The following is a 20,994-nucleotide window of genomic DNA, read 5'->3' on the forward strand; positions in this document are numbered from 1 at the left end:
TCTCATGCTCACAGGAAAAACCACAAAGGAAAGAAATCAGTTTCTTCATTACTAAATGTAAGTAAAATGTCAGAGAAATTGGAAGTGATTTCTTGAAAGAGAATGCACTGATTTACCACTGGCATGTAAAAGAAATATCAATGTGCAACTGTCATATACAAATTAAAGCCAAAAGAAGAGCAACAAAAGTAGATATCAACTTCATAAGAAGAGGAGGAAGAGGGCAGAGAGCATTCAAGATAATTATCAATAACAAATTTGGATTTACCAAGAGTGCAGTTAGGAATTCATTGGAAGGAACAATGGAGGTATATGAAGAAAGAGAATCTGCATGGCCAGATATCAACTTATTTTGTAAGTAAATAAAGTTATATGGACAGATGAAAGGCACAACCTTTTGAAAAGCAAAACAAAAGTGTATTTTGATAATCCGTGAAACTCAATCCCATATACATTGTTTTAATGCACGAATAACAAAAAGGTTACATAACATTCATATTACTGGTCACTGTTCAATTACAGTCTATCAGATAATAATCATCTCTTTTTCTATATCTCTGACACCCATTCCATCCAGGAACTTGCATCAAAGGGTTGGCCATGGCACAACAGTTCACTTAACCCTGTCCTTACAAGCCTTCCATAAGTACAACATTCCACACATTCTTCCACCATTTCCTTCCCTTCAGGACTCTACCACTCTCTTTCTCCATGTCACAGGTGGTCCACTCTCTTTCCCCATGTTACAGTTGTCTTCCTCTAACCAACGACCCCTTTAATCGTACTGTCAAACATTCTTCTTGTACACTCCGTCTTACATTCTTTCCACGTGCTGAAACCAGCTCAAAGTACTATGTTTCACCCATTCATGCCACTCCACAATTCATTCACTTTGCATTCCCTGCCATACCAAATCTCTTATTAACCCCTTATTTCTTTCTTCATTACATCCAGTTATACCACATACTCCTCTCAAACAGCTCATTTCCACAGCCTGGTTTCTTGACCTCTGTGACTCATTCCATGTCCATGTTTTGGCAGCATAAGTCAGGGTCAGGAAGACAATGCTGTCGCTTAATCCTCTCTTCACTTCCAAACTTACACCTCTACCCTTCATTACTCTTTCTAGGGACCCAATGACTCTTCTATCCAGTACTGCTCTGTCACTATATCTCCTTCCATATCACTAAACTTACCCAAAACAGTTTCCAAATAATTGAATTCTGTCATCTCTTCTAGTCTTTCTCACCCCATATCTATAACACAATTCAGTACATTTTCTTCTCTCATTCTATAAGGCTATGCAAAATCTATATTTTTACTCTTTTTCCTTTCAAACACCATTACTTTACTTTTATTCATATTCACCTTCAATAACATATACTTACACACATCATAGAACACACTTACAACCTTCTGCAACTCCTCTTCACTTTCAGCAAACAACACAGAATCATCTGCAAACAAGCTTGTCACTAAAGACAATACCTCATCCCCACAAATTATCTCCATATCCTACTTCTGCTTTTATCTAATTTATCATTCCATCCGTATTATAAGCTAAAAGGCCACAGAGACATCACTCAACCCTGCCTCACACCCACATGTATACCAAGACTAACTCAAATCTCCATTTATTCTTATTCATGCATAGAAGGCTTGCACACGTTCCAACAGTTGTCCCCCTAGACCATTATATCATTATATATCCCAATCTCATCACATCACACCCTTGCATTCGTATCACCCATTACATCCACCTTTCTTTGCTTCTTAAACCAATTCATTTAATCATTAAACCACCTTCCTTTGCTTCTCAAGCCAATCTATTTAATCATTCAAATTTCTCCAAAGTGCTTCATTTCATCCTTACCTTACACAGTCTTCATATTTACAAGCACATATAAAGAGACCCATGCATACTTCCCATTTCTAATCTTTCCTTTCACCTACACTGTTCTTGATCCATTCCCTTCATGCTCTGTAACACCTTCTAATACTCTGGGTGATAGCACAACTGCACATTCTCCTTTCCCTCTTCCCTGATAATTTCTATTCATTCCCGTCCATACCACTCCTCCTTCCATGCTCTCCTACAAATTGCATTCACCATTTCTAATTTCACTCCAAACACCCTGCCCTGCCTGGCCCAAGGATATGAGTTTCCCTTATCCCCAACATATCCAAACTACAACTTTTAAATTTCTCTAAACGCCCCCTCCTTTTACTCTCATTAATCATCCATTTACAATTGAGAACCATCACCCTCAATCACTTGTCCCTTTCACTCCCTGGCATAAATGATGGACTCCAGTGCCATCTCTTAGCCTCTTGTGTCTCACTCTTCACAGACCACTGGTAGAAATCAACACCACCACAGTGTTTCCCAGAGGCAGCAGGGATCTTACATTGTCCAAAAAAACTAAAATTGCAGTACACCTAAAGTGTTTGTCTGTTTTACCAACTGTTGCCTTGAAAGAGTTGGGCAATGCCTCCCCATTCAGTTCCACCCTAAGGGTGCATCACTAAAGTAACCACGAGAAGGTGGAGTGAGACTTTTGATATACTACAAAATTAAAGTATCCCCTTGAAGCACTGAATTCCAACTTTTCCCAGTCACTTAGCTCTCTAATGTATCACAGCACCTCTGAACCTCATTGGTTACAATACTACCACTGCAAACATCACATTTACTACATATCATCTAATAATCAACACAATCCTTCCAAGATGTCATAACTACACGTGTCTCCTCCCCTTCCCCTGATATAACAAGCTGAGCCATGCCTTGTGTTCCATCCCAATTATTTGTTAACACCATCTGTTGATCATCCCCTGTCTGAGGGACTTGAGGGACAGGCATGCGAGCCCCTTCCCATTCTTCAGGCATGACCTGAGATTCTTCACTTCCTGTTGGTAAAATCACTTCCCATCCTTCAGGAATCATCACTCTTGTCCTGTCTGCAGTCTGGGGATAACTTGCCTCAGTGACTGAATCAACTGAATTTGTTCCAACTCCTGCAGCAGGTGGTAAATTAGAATTTGAATGAGAAATGCTGGTCTCCTCAACTTTCGAATTACCCAATCCAACATCTGCAGCATCTACAGTATGTACCAAAGGATTTGTTAGCTCATCATATGAGACAACATGAATTATATTGCCAACCTCTCTTCCTGGCATGCTAACAACAGTCTCTTCTAAACCAACAGCTAGAGTTGCTGAGTTTAAACTATCTTTAACTAACATCTCTTTTGAAGTTACATTCTCCACAGAATTTAAAGATCTAGTATGTCCCTGAGCAACAATATACAAAGATGGGGTTTCTTTCTCTATCACAGCTTGTAATATTCCATGTTCCTTTGTGTAGTCCTTCATACATGAAACACCATGTACCCGTTTCATGTGAGCACTCCAACCAACATAGTTTTTAAACTTAGCCTGACAATCTTGGCACACAAACATAACATTGGAATGTTTCTGCATATGGTATCTTAGAGTAGAAGATGAGAGATAAGTCTCTCCACAAACCTCACATCTGTATGGCCTTTCACCTGTATGTGTTTTCATATGATATTTGAGCTCTGAATTAGTGAAAAAGCTCCGTCCACATTGTTTACAAACTTTGTCTCTACCATACCCAATCTCCTCGTGAATCCGTCTTATATGATCTACGAGGGTATATTTAGAAACAAATGCTTTATCACACACAGTACATTTATATGATGTGTCTCGTGAATGAGTTTTCATATGTGAAGCAAGTGAATATTTGTTTGACAGTACTTTACCACATATATTACATGTACTTGGCTTTGCAACTTTTTCTTTATCATGCATTTTCAGATGTCTCACAAGATTGCCTCTCACCATGAATTTCATTCCACACTCAAAACAACTGTATCTGGCTTTGCGAGATTCTTCAGATTCTGGGTGTTCCTTACGTCTATGGCAAATCAAATTCACCTGTTCACGAAACTCTTTGTTACAATATTCACAAATCTTATTCAGCTTAACTTTATGAACTTTTTCTTCATGTATATTCAGCTGATGAAGGGATGCAAATTTTACATTACATTCATTACACTCATAATCACCAAATTGATGAGTAAGAATATGGTCTTGCAAAAGAGTGTCTGATGGATAGGTGCACTGGCAATGCTGACAATGAAATCTTTTGCTCCTGTGAGTCTTTTCATGGGCCAGGTATAAGGCAGCCTTCTTGAACCTTTTCTGACAAATACTGCACACCAAAGAACCCCGACTGCCCCACACAAGGCCATCAATTTGAACTTTACCCTTATGAAGTTTAACAATATGAGTTACAAACTTGGACCTATGCCCATATATCTTCTCACAAACAGGACATGTAAAGCTCTTCTCATCATACTTTACTGTATGGATCAAATTTCTATGATTAGACAGTTCATCAACAGTTCCAAATTTTATGCTGCAGTCATCACAGGAGTACTCTCCTGATTTGTGGGATATCTGATGAATGTTAAAGACATGTGAATCAAAGAACTTAGAGGAGCACACATCACACGTTATGAAATATTCACGATGCTGTTCTTGAAGATGTCTGGACATGGCAAGCCTGGGTGATGTGTGCTGACAAAATGGACAAGGATGCTGCTGATGCTCATGGCTATCCAAATGACTCATCAGCTGTATAATAGGAACTTCTTCCTCACAGTAAATGCAAGTCTTAGTTTTCACTGTTCCTGATCGACCAAGACGACAATCCCCAGCTGCTTCATCTGTACTGTCTTCTGTTTCAGCTATATAATCTCCAGCATCCAACTCCTGTAAAGGAGACAGTTCTCTGTAGACTTACTATGATGCACAGTGGAGCAGGGATGAACAAGCAGTGATATCAGTTCCATCACTTCTAGAAATTACAGAAAATTCTCAAGTACCATTCAATACATTATGTTTTAAATATACCATCAAGGTCTTTTTACATAAACCTAATATTGCTATCACCTTCGTTACATCATTTATCTACATATGCAGAGCTGCTAATCTTGTCAAACAAAAAAAAGAGAACACAGATGGCAAAAATGAATTTTGAGTAAAAAAAAAAAAAAAAAAAAAAAGGAATTCTGGAAAACAAAACTTACAACCATGCACAATACAGGCTGCACTTTCAATACAGGAAATTCTGATGTCCAGTACTCAAGCTGTTATCTCCATTCGTATATCTACAGGTAGACAGTCTACAATTGTTCACTTTAAAACCAACAAAGTATCTAGCCAGAAGTGTTTCATTTTCATTCCTCAAACTAAGTCAACAGAGATTCTAATGTTTGTTTGTCCACACGTATTCAGTCTTGGCTAGCAGGATTTTTGTTATAAGCAGTGGTTGCCTGTCTGCACTTCTCCAGAAGCCTTTCACTAAGCTTCACTTGATGACAAATGTTCTTTTTAGCACAACTATGCACTTTCTGTGTGAGGAAATCAGATAATGTTCATGTGCCAAGACTTGGGTGAAATTCAGTGGTTTTTTCCTTACCACATTGAAAATCAAGCATTGCTGTGAGCAACTGAGAGGACAGCAAACATGATTCAGGGAAGATGTACACACTTTTCCTTATAAGAAGCCTTGTATCTTAGTTGAGGAATGGCCACCCACAATGTTCAAGATATACACCTTCAAGCTGATCTACCTGGGAGTGGGCAAATTCAAGTTCAAGCTCATCTATTTGCTCTTACATGAAGTGAAATTTCTTTACAAAGTAGAGCACTGATGCAAACTCTGCATTCATACTCTTCCTTGGGTCAGCAACACTTGTATTCTGAATCAGCTCATTCTTCTTGAGCACATAATCACATACTCGAAGTATTTCTTGACTGATGTGAAGAATTCTTCTATGTTGATAAGAATGCTTTTGTTGTGAGAAATTTCATATCATTCCCAAGATGAAATCCTTATCTAGTCATTGATTGCACTTTCCCTATAACTGCACTGTTCACGTGATGGAGAACTTGCAATCATTGAGCCTGTAAACTGATGTGACGATGTAACTTACGTGCTAAGGCTTTGATTTTTCTTGCAAAATTTTATTTGTTACTCTTCATCTGTCATTCCTAGAAAATCTTAGTAAATTAAATTTCACTACTTTGAAGAACAGCAATTAATGGAAGGAAACTAGTAATTTCTTATGCATTTCTATACATGATGATGGTGCTTGACTTTTTGAAGCCTCAGGAGGGCCTGGCCTTTGAGTAGGACTAGCCTGGTTAAACAAGCTAAAGATATGATCAGAGAGTAAGACTGACTAGGCAACAATCTGTGTGGTCATTTCTGCAAAATGGTCAGGAATTGACCAATGTCCGAATTACTTTGTACACTGCATTGGTACTTGCGTAAGCGATGAGAATGTACACTATATATTAAACAGTGCACCCTTGTGAACTTCCCATATATTACATACACAATACATATACAATACATAAACATACCACCAGAATTTCAAAAAACTTATTTTACTAAGAAAAATTGTACTGCCATATTCATCTAAAAAAAAAAAGTAATATATATGGCAAAAACACAATGGCTGGCAGCTCTGCATATGCTGAAAGTTCCACTTACACATATATCAGGTTTCTGGCTATTATCCTGCATAGTCTTCAACCTTGATAATGTTAATAATCTGGTGATCATGCTTAATGTTGTCTTCGTTCATTTCATAAACATATGTAACTTTCTCTTCCTGAGTTCCTGAGGCAGCTGACACATCCATGGCTGAATCCTCTAGGACCATCATCTCAACACCCTCAGGTATTATAACCTGTACTGGTGGTTCCTGTTCCTCCTTAACACGGTAAAGTGTGATATGTTCAGAACCACTTTCATCTATCACATTTGCTACTTTCTCTGTCACAACTCTACCATCTTGACCTGAAATGTCTTCCATCTGTAATATCTCTCTTGCTCTTTCTAATCCATAACGAGAGCAAAACTCCATGAAATTGCCTGGGTGTACTACTTTATGAACTCTTCTTAAGTGATTCTTTGTGTCTACATCTCGCCGGAACATCTGTGTACACATTGGACATTCTGAATCACGTGTTAATTTGTGGGTATCTCTGTGATATCGCATGCGAGAGAGAGTGTAAAAGGCACCACCACAAACATCACACTTGAAGTTTCGTTCATTGGTGTGAGTCTTGTGGTGTAGTGTCAATTCCCACTCTTGAAGATAAACCTTTCCACACAACTTGCATTTATACTGGTAATCTCTACGATCACTGTGAACTCGTTTTATGTGCATCTGTAGTAGGTGCTTTGCATAAAACTCCTTACTGCAATGAGGGCACTGGAAAGAGTGTTCCTTAGTATGGACCATATTGATATGAATATCTAATGAAGCTTTTGAGCTCAGTTTTCTTAAACAGTAGCTGCACTGATAAGCCCTGACGTGTGTAAGCATGTGTCTTTTAAGACCTAATTTTGATGGATACTTTTCTCCACAAACTTTGCATATTTCAGTGCACACCATATTATCCCTGTGCTCCATCTCCTTGTGGGTCTTCAAGGAAGTAGGGTTGCTGAAAAACCTGTTACATTCATTGCACATTAATACCTTCTTTTGTCCATGAACATAATACATATGATCAACAAGGTGAGACTCTGTTACAAATTTAACTCCACACCTCATACATTCAAATGACCCATCTATGTGAGTTTTGAGATGATTTTCCAGAAATGTTAACTTGGTGAATCTCCGACAACAAACCTTGCACTCATGAGGAAATAGATGAATGTGTTCATTGTATTTATGCGTCTGATAAGCAATCATGTTTTTACATATATTTCCACATTCTTTACAGATAACACTATTTGGTGGAACATCACTCTTTTCAATATTATGAAGCTTTCTTTTTCCCCTTTTATGTTTCTGTTCAATATGAAACTGTAACTGCTCCTCATTTATAAATGTAGCATTACAGCGTGGACAAGTATTGGCACTATCTGGATGAAAATCCTTCAAATGTTTAATTAAAAGTGTGGCTGTGGGGAAACCCACAGCACAGTTATCACAGGCATGATTAGTAGGAGTATGATTGATTAAATGAGAGTCAAGATCATATCTTTTGTCAAATACAAGAGGGCAATGTGGGCATTTGACACCATTTTGCTCAACATGAGCCTCAGCACAATGAATTTTGTATAACGGCTCGTTATTAAACAGTTCTCCACATTCTGAGCAAGGCAATGGTTCATCCAGGTACACCTGAGTGTCAAGGTTCCTTGAACGTGTGCGTCGTCTGGGTCTGATGACCTGATAATCTCGGTGAGAATATTTAAACTTTATGGGTCGTTTTCCCTCTCCTCTCATTAAATGTTCCTCCTCAAACCCACCCTCGTTTCTCCCCTCAACGTTTATCTCAAGGTGTGCAGTCTCCTCCTGGAACAAGAAGAAACTGCACTTAGTGACACCTTCCAGTTTTTCACCTCTTTTTCCATAGCATACCATAAAAAACTATAAATCAACGACATGTAAAAATTCATGGTACACTACCCCCCCACTGGAATTCATTTTTCAAAAAATCAGTATTAACTACAATTTCAGTGTATCTACTTTTAAAAACCTTTAACCCTTCAGTCAATTTAAAAAATATTCTACTTGCAAAAGTCAAAACTGCACTCCTTATACTAAAAGAGGGGAAAGCTAATTACAATCTTCAAGATATATCGATCTGACAAGGAGGACAATAGTCAGCTTTTTAATACAAATATATAATCATAGTAACCACCACATAGCACACCAAAACACCATGTAAGAAATGAGTAAAAATTATGTGAAGGAATTCATCTATGAACTGAGTAATGAATATAGAAAACAGGGCATAAAAATAGGGCCTAATGAGAGTAAAGTTCCCTTCCCATACCAAACAATAAATCATACACATGCACACACGCACACACACACGCGTACACACACACGAGGGCCTCCATGGTGTAGTGGTTAGAGTCACCTTGGGCTAGTCTTGGGTCTGAATGGCATGGGTTTGAATTCTGGGCATGGCAATTGGCCCAAATCCAACCCTGTGTGTGTGTGTGTGTGTGTGTGTGTGTGTGTGTGTGTGTGTGTGTGTGTGAGTGTGTGTGTGTGTGTGTGTGTGTGTGTGTGTGTGTGTGTGTGTGTGTCTGTGTGCATACACGGGAGTAAAGACATAATAAACATGTACAAGATTAAGTGACAGGGTACAACAAGGGTAAAAGTAGGTTCCCCACACCATACAAAAAGTAATATCACATGCACAAACACACACATAACACCCCAGCCAGCCTGTGTTTGCATGCTATAAGAGCATAGAACTAGTACACCAGGATAGGTAAGGAGGAACAAACTTTGAAAAAGATATTGTAAAAAAGGCTTAAGTAAAAATCCAAAACTTTTCCATAAATTCATCAGGAGTCTGTTATGGAGCAACTAATCAAACTATGGGATTCCAAGTGAAAATTTGCAGAGGATGAAGGAAAGATATGTGAGAAAATGAATGGTAAGTTCAAAACTGTTTTCAGTGGAAAACACTATAGCCCTACCACCAGCGAGATGAACAGGGAAGGAGATTTTGGAAATCATTAAAAAAGGGGGTGACTGTATTATTGACTGGTTGGTAAGGTTATTTAATGTATGTATGACTCATGGTGAGGTGCCTGAGGATTGGCAGAATGCGTGCATAGTGCCATTGTACAAAGGCAAAGGGGATAAGAGTGAGTGCTCAAATTACAGAGGTATAAGTTTGTTGAGTATTCCTAGTAAATTATATGGGAGGGTATTGATTGAGAGGGTGAAGGCATGTACAGAGCATCAGACTGGGGAAGAGCAGTTTGGTTTCAGAAGTGGTAGAGGATGTGTGGATCAGGTGTTTGCTTTGAAGAATGTATGTGAGAAATACTTAGAAAAGCAAATGGATTTGTATGTAGCATTTATGGATCTGGAGAAGGCATATGATAGAGTTGATAGAGATGCTCTGTGGAAGGTATTAAGAATATATGGTGTGGGAAGCAAGTTGTTAGAAGCAGTGAAAAGATTTTATCGAGGATGTAAGGCACGTGTACGTGTAGGAAGAGAGGAAAGTGATTGGTTCTCAGTGAATGTAGGTTTGCGGCAGGGGTGTGTGATGTCTCCATGGTTGTTTAATTTGTTTATGGATGGGGTTGTTAGGGAGGTGAATGCAAGAGTTTTGGAAAGAGGGGCAAGTATGAAGTCTGTTGGGGATGAGAGAGCTTGGGAAGTGAGTCAGTTGTTGTTCGCTGATGATACAGCGCTGGTGGCTGATTCACGTGAGAAACTGCAGAAGCTGGTGACTGAGTTTGGTAAAGTGTGTGAAAGAAGAAAGTTAAGAGTAAATGTGAATAAGAGCAAGGTTATTAGGTACAGTAGGGTTGAGGGTCAAGTCAATTGGGAGGTGTTTGAATGGAGAAAAACTGGAGGAAGTAAAGTGTTTTAGATATCTGGGAGTGGATCTGGCAGCGGATGGAACCATGGAAGCGGAAGTGGATCATAGGGTGGGGAGGGGGCGAAAATCCTGGGAGCCTTGAAGAATGTGTGGAAGTCGAGAACATTATCTCGGAAAGCAAAAATGGGTATGTTTGAAGGAATAGTGGTTCCAACAATGTTGTATGGTTGCGAGGCGTGGGCTATGGATAGAGTTGTGCGCAGGAGGATGGATGTGCTGGAAATGAGATGTTTGAGGACAATGTGTGGTGTGAGGTGGTTTGATCGAGTAAGTAACGTAAGGGTAAGAGAGATGTGTGGAAATAAAAAGAGTGTGGTTGAGAGAGCAGAAGAGAGTGTTTTGAAATGGTTTGGGCACATGGAGAGAATGAGTGAGGAAAGATTGACCAAGAGGATATATGTGTCAGAGGTTGAGGGAACGAGAAGTGGGAGACCAAATTGGAGGTGGAAAGATGGAGTGAAAAAGATTTTGTGTGATCAGGGCCTGAACATGCAGGAGGGTGAAAGGAGGGCAAGGAATAGAGTGAATTGGATCGATGTGGTATACCGGGGTTGACGTGCTGTCAGTGGATTGAATCAGGGCATGTGAAGCGTCTGGGGTAAACCATGGAAAGCTGTGTAGGTATGTATATTTGCGTGTGTGGACGTATGTATATACATGTGTATGGGGGTGGGTTGGGCCATTTCTTTCGTCTGTTTCCTTGCGCTACCTCGCAAACACGGGAAACAGCGACAAAACAAAAAAAAAAAAAATCTAGAAAAGAAATCAAAAGAATACTAAAAGGACTTGACCCATAAAAGGATCATAGTTCTGATGAAATTTCGCCAAATGAGCTCAATATGTGGGCAGATACATAAAATAAACCAGCTGATTTACTGTTCTACAGTCACTGGTGAGACTCTCAGTGCCATGGGAATGAAAAAGGACAATCATCATACCTACATATAAAAAAGGAAACCAGGATCAGGTGTTGAACTATAGACCAGTCTCACTAATGTGTGTGGTGTAAAACATTCTGGAAAAGATTATCAGAAAGCAGTGGATAACCTTCCATGGAGGAGAAATTTCCTAATTAAGAGACAGCATGGTTTTAGGGAAAGGAGGTCATACAGACTGTTTGTATCTGGATTGCCAGAAAGCATTTGATACTATACCGCATGGGAGGCTGATCACGAAGCAGGATCACCAGAAAGGAATAAAGGGGAAACTTCTTTGATGGACAGAAGATTATCACAGTAAAAGGTAACAAAGGATGCATGTCAGAGACTTTTACAAACGGACTGACGTAACCAGCATGGTGCCACAGGTTCAGTTCTGGGACCATTACTTTTCTTGATCAGTTAATGACTTCCCTGAAAGTATGGGATTCTACCAGATGATGCAAAGCCATGAGGGAAGTGAAAAGCAAAGAGGATTGCATCAATTTGTAAGGGACATACACAAACTACAATACAAAGTTGGTCTGAAATATGGTTGATGAAATTCAACTTGAGCAAATGTACAGTAATGAGGATGAAGCAAAGTGAAAGATGGCCTCAACATGATTATTACTGAGCAGGAAATAAGCTTCAGAATTCTACTTTTGAGAAGTAGGAGTCAATGCTGATCCTAATCTGTTGCTAGTGTCACATACTGGGAGAATAAAGCAACAAAATGTTGGCACACAAAAATCAGAACAGCTTTCAAGTATATAGATATGGAAATATTTAGCAAGCTATTTACATCCTACATAAGGCCAAAACTACAATGTGCTTTGCTGGTAAGGCCACTACATCTAAAGAAGTGCAAACAGCTAATAGAGAAGATCCAGAGGATGGCAACAGAGATAGAACCAGAATTAAGAAAGCAAAGTTATAAAAGGCTGGAGCCTCTAAATTTAACCACCTTGAAAGAATGAAGAGTGAGGCATAACCTTTATCATCTTAAAAGATACTGACAGTGTGGTTAGTCAATAGTTCTTCGAGAGATATAAGGAAAGAACAACCTAGGGAAATAACGTGAAAGTAAGAAACTTATTAAAATGGATTTATAGAAATATTCTATAAGAGTAGTGGATGAATGGAATTGAATGACTGAGGACATGATTAATGCAGACAGAATACATAAAATCAAGAGGTTGTATGTTAACACAGATGAGGCCCCAAGTATGTAAAAACTCCCTCCCTGTACAAATCAAAGGTAATTACAAGACCATTACTCTTTTCTTATCTACAAAAATTATTTACCTGAAGTTATGGACTTCTACCCAAATATGTTTTCAGATAATGCAAAGGTCATGAAGAAAGTGAAAAGTGAGCCAGATTGCATCACCTTACAATGAGAAGTAAACAGAATCCAAAATTGGTCTCATAACTGTTAATGAAAGTCAACCCAAGTAAATGTAAAGCAATGAGAATGGGTCAAAGTGAAAAGAGGCCTCACTATGATTATTCTCTAGCAGGAAATAAGCTTCAGGATTCTTACTGTAAGAAAGACTTGGAAGTCAACATTACCCCAAACCTATCACGAGACTCCTATATTACGAGAATAGTTAGGGGACAAACTATCTGCTGGCAAATATCATAACAGCTTTAAAGTATATGGATATGGAAATATTTGGCAAGCTGTTCGTAACCTACACAGATCAAAACCTGAATAAGCTTTCCAGATTTGAGTAATGTGTCTAAAGAAGCTCAAAGAACTAACGGAGAAGGTCCAAAGGAGGGAAACAAAGATGGTACCAGAATCAAGAGGACCAAGTTACAGAGATTGGCTAGAGGCTCTAAATTTGCCCAACTTGGAGGACAGAAGGATAAGGGGTGATCTGATCACAACCCTTTAGTTTTTAAAACAGACTGATGACATGGACAATGAAGAGTTCTTCAAGACACAAAGGCATAAAAAAAAATAGATCACAAAACATGACATTAAGATATTTGTTAAAAAAGTACTTTTATAGTATGTGTTGGATGAATGGAACAAAATGACTGAGGACATGGCTAACATAAAGAACACACATAAACCTATGAAGCTATATGATACTAGAGAATATTCAAGTGATGAGGCCTCACAAGAGTAAAACTCCCTCTCCATACAGTACAAATATTTAATTACGAATAAATAATCATACAAGCACACACGCACACAAAGCTTCCTAAACAGATAAGATCTCAAATTTTCTGTCAAGTGGGGTACAAGACAGTAGGGGGGGAAAGAAGATAAAAGAAGAGGAGGACGGGCTCTCCTAATAAGAGATAACCCCGAGTTTCAGGAAACAGTAATAGATGATCCATTAAACAACACATAAAGGGAAGGGTGACTACAAGAGAGAAGTGTAAAGTGGTATTGATGATATATAATCCTCAAAAGAATGTTAAATATCCAGAAAAAATATACAACAATAACAAAGGAATAATCAGAATGGCACATGAGCAGTAAAACATGCATTTCTCAGTGAAGGTAATGATAATGGAGGGATTTCGATCATAAGGAGATGGACAGACAGGATTTGGATTCTCATGGTGACATGGAATCACGGAAAAAGAAGTCCTGTAATGTGTAAAAAACATTTCCTATACCAGCATGCCAACGAATTCACTAAGATGAAAGGGAATGATTCTCCCTTAAAACCAAATCTTATCTTCACACCTAATAGCATGGATATTGAAAATACCATTGAAGATATACCACTTATAACCAGATCTTATCTTCACACCTAATAGCATGGATATTGAAAATACCATTGAAGATATATCACTTGGAATAAGTAATCAGGTAGTGCTAAAATATGATTATGTGGTAAACATGGAGGTTAAAGGGCAGAGATGAGATGTAACTTGAGGAGGAGATATAAACATGAAAACTACACAAAACTTAACAATGTCTAAGGTAACAAAGATCAAGTACTGGAGTTCAGTAGCCAGGAACCATGGTACGGTGGTTAAAGTTTCAGTGAAATTTACAAGGAGTGCGAAGATGTGTACCTCTAGCCTCAAATACAAAGGGAAGGTTAAGAAAGGGTGGAGAATGGTATAATCAATAATTTCAAAAAGCATGACAGCTTCAAGAAGTGCATTGGCAGAGATAAGTGACAACACAGCCAGTCATCTCATGCAAGGAGTAAGCATAGCAGGATAAAAAAAAAAAAGGAGGAAAAGAAAAATTCTGGAAAGAATACTGTAGACAAGGCAGACAAAAATCCAAAACTTTTCTATAGATTTGTCAGTTAAAGAGGAGCTACTCGGGTTAACAGATTCTGAGGGAAAAATAGTTGAGGATGATATAGGGATATGTGAGGAACTGAATAACAAGTTCAAAAGTGTTTTCACTGTGAAAAACACTCTAACCCTAACACCAGTGAGATGGAATGGGAAAGGGGGGGCTTTAGAAAACATTGATATATCTAGAAAAGACATTAACATAATACTAAAGGTTTTGAGCCATACAAGGCTCATGTTCCTGATGAAATTTAAACATATGTGCTGAAGAGGTTTGCAGATACGCTAGAGAGACCTCTTGAAATACTGTTCAAGATGTCGCTAGAGAAAGGCAAAGTTCCAGGGAGTACAAAAGAGCATACATCATATCCATCTACAAGAAATGAGACCAGAAAGAAGTGCAGAAATATGGACCAGTTTCCTTGATCAGTGTGGTCTTTAGGTACTGGAAAAGTTAATCAGAAAGTAAATGGATGACTATCTACAGAGAAGAAATACCTATGTGAGAGACATGGTTTTAGGAAATGGGAGTAATGTGTAATGAACCTAATAAATATCTATGAGAAAGAGCTCTGTCTTAGACAAAAGAGAAAGCTGGGAAGACTTTGTATCTTGACAGCTAGAGTGCATTTGACATTTTACTGTATGGCATGTGATTAATAGGCTGGAATACCAGGCAAGGAAAATGGAGACGCTCCTCAAAAGGCCTAAAGATTATCTTAGAAGAAGGGAACAAATGGCATATGCCAGATAAGCCTTCTTCACATGGGTGGAAGTCACAAATGAAGTGCCACAATTCTGTTTTGGGACTGTTCTTCTTCCTGATCTATGTGAATGACTTGCCTCAGTGTATGGACTCCTACCTGAATATGTTTGAGGATGATGCTATGGTCATGAGGGGAGTTAAACGTGGGGACAATTGCTTATACTTAAAAGAGGACCTAGACAGACATCAAACTTGGCATGAAACATGACTGATGATAATCAACCAAAGCAAATGTAATGTAATGAGGAGGGGACAAAGTGAATGGCCTCAATATAAATTATTATCTAGCAGGGAGTAAGCTGCAGAATTCAGTGCATAAATAGGACTTGGGAGTTGACATCATCCCTAACATGTCACCATAGTCCTACATTAGGAGAATTGTAAGGGTAAAAGACTCGTTAATGCAGACAGCATACAAAAGTTAGGAAATTATATGAAAACAGAGAATGTTCAAGAGATGAGGTCCCAAGAACACAAAACTACCTCCCTGTACACTACAAATAGTAAATTGCACAATGATTCCATCAGCCTACAGGGAGATCTGGACAAACTCCAAAGTTGGTCAGATAAATGGATGATAAGATTCAGTCTAAGTAAGAGCATTACCAAGCAGGTAAAAAATTACAAGAATCTGCAAGTAAAAGAGATATAGGGGTTGACATTGTACCTAATCTATCAACAGAGATACACATTAGGAGAATCATGGAAGAGGCAAAATGTATGCTGGCAAATATAAGAAACTTTTAAATACAATGGCAGTGACATGTTTACAATATCATTTACCATGTATATCTGACCAAAACTGTATTAAGCCACACAAGTCTGGGTGCCACCTTAAAGCAGCACAAAAGTGTAACAGAGAAGGTGCAACTAAGAGGGTGCCTGAATTAAGAGAACAGAGCTAAAATGAGAGGTAAAGGCTACAAGGCTGTACACCATGGAGGAAAGGCTAGGGAAACTTGATAACATCTTTTACATTTCTAAACCAGATGGATGATATTGGGAGGGAAGAGTTCTTCAAGAGTTACTTCAACAGAGTTGCTAGAGGCCATAACAAATGGCTGGGGAAAAAGCTAATTAGAAAGGATGTTAAGAAGTACTGGTTTAGTGTTTGGGTGATGGATGGTTGGAATAAACTAACTAATGAGACAGTGAATGCCAGCAGTTTACAATGATTTAAAAGAACACTTGACACAGGATGTACAGGGCACAGAGCCACACGAGTACAGAACTCTCTCCCCATGCTGAACAACTAGTAATTACAAATAAGTAACCATACACACACACACACACACACACACAGACACACAAACACACACTTTTTTCCCCTTCACACTACCAGCTAATGGGAGGATGGTAAAAATGTGAAAATCAGTGGATTTTTCTATTTTCCACTGAAATTTCCATTCATTTTTCACTCAAACTGTGTGATAAAAAGGAATCTATGATGAAACTGATGATTATGCAAACATGTACAAGTCCAGCAGCAAGAGTGTAGTAGACATGGAGTCTAATGAGGACAGCTCCAACTCTGATCCATCAACAAATTTTTCTGACACTCAAGTTTGGAGTCAAGTGAATTTGGATCTACATCTTGTTCAGCATATGCACCCTACTATTTCCACACACGTTTTTGCTGTATAAGATGTTTCCTAACTTACGACTTATGCTACTTAAGACCATCTATGCATACAACCAGAAAAACAAAAATAAAAAATATATATATAAATACAAATATTAAGCTTGGACTTATGTCCTCCAGTGCTAACGGCTGCATGCATATGAGAGCAAAAGTCAGACAATCCTGGCATTGTGTACATCACAGCATCTCTCACTTCTCACTCTCAGTTACCATTGTGTAAGCACGCACAATTCAAGTGAATCTGATGAATTTTCACGCTGGATTAAACCAATTTTGTATCTAACCCCCAAAAATAGGATGACGTGCAAGAGTAGAAACCCATCACACGTTGACAGATCTGGCAAGAAGCCAAGGAAGATGCTCAATTTGGAATTGAAAATGAAGGTAATCACCCAATATGAAGGATGAAAAAAGTTAATGTGATTGCACGTAATCTACAGTTGTCCCATTTGACAGTCTTCACAATTTTAAAGGACGAAGAAAAAATATGTGAAGCAGAGAGAGGTTTGGGATGTATGAAGTCTATGTTAATAACAAAGCAACAAAAAGGGCCCGATCATGAAACAGCAAATTTGTTGATGCTGTGGATGGAAGATCAAATGCAAAAACATGTACCACTAAGCTTACTAAAAATTCACATGAAGGCCATTAGTCTTTTTGACTGAAAAAGCGAGCGGGAGAGGATCACATCGAGAACTTCACAACAAGTCATGGCTAGTTCATTAGATTTAAAAGTCGCTGGTGAAGCAGCAAGTGCTAACAAAGGAGCTGCTGAAAAGTTCAGTGAAAGTTTGGATGAATCAATCCGTGAAGTGAAGAATCTTAAATAAAAGGTAAGAGGAAACTACAGAATCATATAATAAAGCTGGTTAATAAAAAACAAGATTATCATGATAGAAACTGAGTAGGAAAAACAATACTGTACAGGTATACGAATTTTACATGCCATGCTGACATATCCCCAACTTACGTTTAATTCGAGAAAAGAACAATAGGTCAGAATGGAACTCAGACGCATGTCAGGAGCATCTGTACATGTTTCTGTCATGTACAAAGCATAACAAAAATATAATTATATCATCATTATCATACTTCTTAACCGCTGTTTCCCCCTTCTGCGAGTTAGCGCAAGAAAACTAGATGAAAAATGGCCCAACCACTCAATACACACATATATACATAAACACCCATACTCACATATACATATATATATATATTTCTTTCTTTTTCTTTCAAACTATTCGCCATTTCCCGCATTAGCGAGGAAACGTTTAGAACAGAGGACTGGGCCTTTGAGGGAATACCCTCACCTGGCCCAATTCTCTGCTCCTTCTTTTGGAAAATTAAAAAAAAAACGAGAGGGGAGGATTTCCAGCCCCCTGCTCCTTCCCCTTTTAGTCGCCTTCTACGACACGCAGGGAATACGTGGGAAGTATTCTTTCTCCCCTATCCCCTATTATTATTTTCTTTTTCTTTGTCACTGTCTCCCGCGTTTGCGAGGTAGCGCAAGGAAACAGGTGAAAGAAATGGCCCAACCCACCCCCATACACATGTATATACATACGTCCACACACGCAAATATACATACCTACACAGCTTTCCATGGTTTACCCCAGACACTTCACATGCCCTGATTCAATCCACTGACAGCACGTCAACCCCGGTATACCACATCGATCCAATTCACTCTATTCCTTGCCCTCCTTTCACCCTCCTGCATGTTCAGGCCCCGATCACTCAAAATCTTTTTCACTCCATCTTTCCACCTCCAATTTGGTCTCCCACTTCTCATTCCCTCCACCTCCGACACATATATCCTCTTGGTCAATCTTCCCTCACTCATTCTCTCCATGTGCCCAAACCATTTCAAAACACCCTCTTCTGCTCTCTCAACCACGCTCTTTTTATTTCCACACATCTCTCTTACCCTTACGTTACTTACTCGATCAAACCACCTCACACCACACATTGTCCTCAAACATCTTATTTCCAGCACATCCATCCTCCTGCGCACAACTCTATCCATAGCCCACGCCTCGCAACCATACAACATTGTTGGAACCACTATTCCTTCAAACACGCCCATTTTTGCTTTCCGAGATAATGTTCTCGACTTCCACACATTCTTCAAGGCTCCCAGGATTTTCGCCCCCTCCCCCACTCTATGATCCACTTCCGCTTCCATGGTTCCATCCGCTGCCAGATCCACTCCCAGATATCTAAAACACTTTACTTCCTCCAGTTTTTATCCATTCAAACTTACCTCCCAATTGACTTGACCCTCAACCCTACTGTACCTAATTACCTTGCTCTTATTCACATTTACTCTTAACTTTCTTCTTTCACACACTTTACCAAACTCCGTCACCAGCTTCTGCAGTTTCTCACATGAATCAGCCACCAGCGCTGTATCATCAGCGAACAACAACTGACTCACTTCCCAAGCTCTCTCATCCACAACAGACTTCATACTTGCCCCTCTTTCCAAAACTCTTGCATTCACCTCCCTAACAACCCCATCCATAAACAAACTAAACAACCATGGAGACATCACACACCCCTGCCGCAAACAGACATTCACTGAGAACCAATCACTTTCCTCTCTTCCTACACGTACACATGCCTTACATCCTCCATAAAAACTTTTCACTGCTTCTAACAACTTGCCTCCCACACCATATATTCTTAATACCTTCCACAGAGCATCTCTATCAACTCTATCATATGCCTTCTCCAGATCCATAAATGCTACATACAAATCCTTTTGCTTTTCTAAGTATTTCTCACATACATTCTTCAAAGCAAACACCTGATCCACACATCCTCTACCACTTCTGAAACCACACTGCTCTTCCCCAATCTGATGCTCTGTACATGCCTTCAACCTCTCAATCAATACCCTCCCATAGAATTTACCAGGAATACTCAACAAACTTATACCTCTGTAATTTGAGCACTCACTCTTATCCCCTTTGCCTTTGTACAATGGCACTATGCACGCATTCTGCCAATCCTCAGGCACCTCACCATGAGTCATACATACATTAAATAACCTTACCAACCAGTCACTAATACAGTCACCCCCTTTTTTAATAAATTCCACTGCAATACCATCCAAACCTGCTGCCTTTCCGGCTTTCATCTTCCGCAAAACTTTTACTACCTCTTCTCTGTTTACCAAATCATTTTCCCTAACCCTCTCACTTTGCACACCACCTCGACCAAAACACCCTATATCTGCCACTCTATCATCAAAAATTATATATATATATATATATATATATATATATATATATATATATATATATATATATATATATATATATATATATATATATTATCCCTGGGGATAGGGGAGAAAAAATACTTCCCACGTATTCCCTGCGTGTCGTAGAAGGCGACTAAAAGGGGAGGGAGCGGGGGGCTGGAAATCCTCCCCTCTCAATTTTTTTAATTTTCCAAAAGAAGGAACAGAGAAGGGGGCCAGGTGAGGATATTCCCTCAATGGCCCAGTCCTCTGTTCTTAACGCTACCTCGCTAACGCGGGAAATGGCGAATAGTTTGAAAAAAAAAAAAATATATATATATATATATATATATATATATATATATATATATATATATATATATATATATATATATTTTTTTTGAAGCTGTCTCCCGCGTTTGCGAGGTAGCACAAGGAAACAGACGAAAGAAATGGCCCAACCCACACCCATACACATGTATATACATACGTCCACACACGCAAATATACATACCTACACAGCTTTCCATGGTTTACCCTAGAAGCTTCACATGCCCTCATTCAATCCACTGACAGCACGTCAACCCCGGTATACCACATCGATCCAATTCACTCTATTCCTTGCCCTCCTTTCACCCTCCTGCATGGTCAGGCCCCGATCACACAAAATCT

The 20,994-nt window shown here is 39.0% G+C and overlaps 1 protein-coding gene across 12 annotated transcripts in view; it reads right to left on the reverse strand.

The window, feature by feature from the left end:
- Window positions 1–20,994, reverse strand: part of LOC139752051 (uncharacterized) — a 233,328-nt gene that overhangs the window by 106,124 nt on the left and 106,210 nt on the right. For 2 of the 12 annotated variants that reach the window (XM_071667882.1, XM_071667880.1), the window contains exon 6: window positions 6,591–8,409. The exons of 8 other annotated variants lie outside the window; for them this stretch is intronic. In XM_071667882.1, the coding sequence (XP_071523983.1) occupies window positions 6,613–8,409 (1,797 nt within the window). In that variant the 3' untranslated portion in view covers window positions 6,591–6,612. Of the gene's footprint in view, window positions 1–395; window positions 4,802–6,590; window positions 8,410–20,994 lie in introns of those variants that run through there. 2 more of the 12 variants (XM_071667877.1, XM_071667875.1) reach the window with 1 other exon arrangement.

This window comes from Panulirus ornatus, chromosome 12 (genome assembly GCF_036320965.1).
Source record: "Panulirus ornatus isolate Po-2019 chromosome 12, ASM3632096v1, whole genome shotgun sequence".
In the NCBI taxonomy this organism is placed as follows: Eukaryota; Metazoa; Arthropoda; class Malacostraca; order Decapoda; family Palinuridae; genus Panulirus; species Panulirus ornatus.